Genomic DNA, 1700 nt, shown 5'->3' on the forward strand with positions numbered 1-1700 from the left:
TCACATTCAGAAGCCCAGTACAACCCATTTGTATCTGATAGGAATTAATTCTTCCCTTCTCAAAGCCACTCCAAAGAAGTTGAGAGCATTTTTACTTGCAACAGGGGATGGGTCTTGCTTGGTGCTGTGGGACAGGACTCTAGAGCCATGCTCAACCCCCCCACTTCACTGGGGGACCAACTGTACCTCTTGCATCGACGCAGGTTTTTGGAGTCAGGAAGAGCATCAGGGAGTTTCTTGCACTCCACACAGAATTTGAAGGTGTCCTCCATCTTTTTAAACATGTCAAAATATGTTCGGATCCCAAAATCTGTCCTCCCTTTCTTCCCGTCCATGGCTGACCTGTGGGAAAGCAGCCAAGGCAGGATGGCTGCTGAAAAGTGAGCTGGCTCCAGCCCGAGTCCCGACCACATCTATATGGGACCTTTCCTAAGGACAAGGACTGGACAAGGGCTGCATAATGTAAGCCACTGGCATCATTAGCAGAAATGGCAGAGAGTGACTGTTGCTTCATTAATGCTGCAATGGTAATGCATTATTAGGGCCTTGGTGCAGTTTTCTGGAGAGGCTTGCCAGAATTTTAATGGAAGCTAGCAGAGAATGTCTTCATCTGAGATGCTTTTAAAAACAGGAGCTTTATCTGTACCTGGGAGGAGTAGGGACTGCTGCTCTAAAGGGGTGTGATGGCCCTGCTTTGGGCATAGATAATAACTAATTATCATGAGTGCAATCAATATTACACTGATGAAAAAAAAGCAGCATGCAGATTAGAGTAACCTCATGTAAGCCCATGGAGAATTACCCTGAAAGAATTGGGTAAAACTCCACAATGCAGGTTTAGGTTTTGTCTGTCTGTGTCCATCTTGGGGTCACTGTTTGTTCAGAGTAAACAGGCTAGTACCTGCTCCTGTGCTGCCATGTGGTGAGGCACTGAGCTATACAGAGCTTCATATCCAGTTTCTGATTCTCATGTAATATATGTCAGTATTGTATATGAGTTGGTTTGAACTGGTAGAGACAGACCTGATCTTGAGCTCACTTAGGAGAGCAGCCTAGGTCACTGGAGATGGCACTTCCAGTCCAGCAAGCTTCCATCTGAGCCAGCTTTGTTTTTCCCTTCTGGTCATGCCCTGCTCAGCCAGTGCAGACAGAGGCCCAGATGTGTTAAGGCCACATACTGTGCAAATGTTATGAGGGCAGCCTGTACCTATGCAGACAAGGTCAGGTAATCTGGCATTACTCACTTGTATTCGTCATAGCTCTTCATGTTGAGCTTTCTCAGGATGACCTGTGACAGACCGGGAATGTTGCTGTCCATAGCCTGGAAGCCCAGAGAGTCCATGTTGGGGCCTGTAACCACAGGCTCCTCAGCAGCCTTCTTCTTAGAGCATCTGAACTTGGATGGAGTGTCCTTGTTCCTATGAGCCATCTCTGCTAGTGCTGGAGATGAGTCAACCTGGAAGTGGTGAGGACAAAGCATAGGAGAACAGTTCTTGCTTGGGATGGGTAAGTGAAGCCTGATCCTCAGGGTCACCTTCTCTGTGTTTCAGTGGGCTTCCCCTGCTACCCCAAGGAGCTGATACCTACCATGCTCTGTGCAGGAATGCAGCACAACTGCTGAGGTCAGGGCTGCTCCTCTTGCTATGCTGGAGATGTCCTCCTGGCTAATAATCTGCAGGGAAGCAGTGGGGGTCAAGCTT

General features: G+C 48.1%; 1 protein-coding gene across 1 annotated transcript in view; it reads right to left on the minus strand.

Annotated features, from left to right (window-relative positions):
• Window positions 1–1700, minus strand: part of MSS51 (MSS51 mitochondrial translational activator) — a 25259-nt gene that overhangs the window by 14354 nt on the left and 9205 nt on the right. The window contains exons 3-4 of the mRNA XM_019507586.1: window positions 1245–1456; window positions 187–342 (exon numbers count right to left, since the gene is read on the minus strand). Of these exons, the coding sequence (XP_019363131.1) occupies window positions 187–342; window positions 1245–1456 (368 nt within the window). The remainder of the gene's footprint in view (window positions 1–186; window positions 343–1244; window positions 1457–1700) is intronic.

This window comes from Gavialis gangeticus, unplaced genomic scaffold, assembly GCF_001723915.1.
Source record: "Gavialis gangeticus isolate Ggan-Ray unplaced genomic scaffold, GavGan_comp1, whole genome shotgun sequence".
NCBI classification, from domain to species: Eukaryota; Metazoa; Chordata; order Crocodylia; family Gavialidae; genus Gavialis; species Gavialis gangeticus.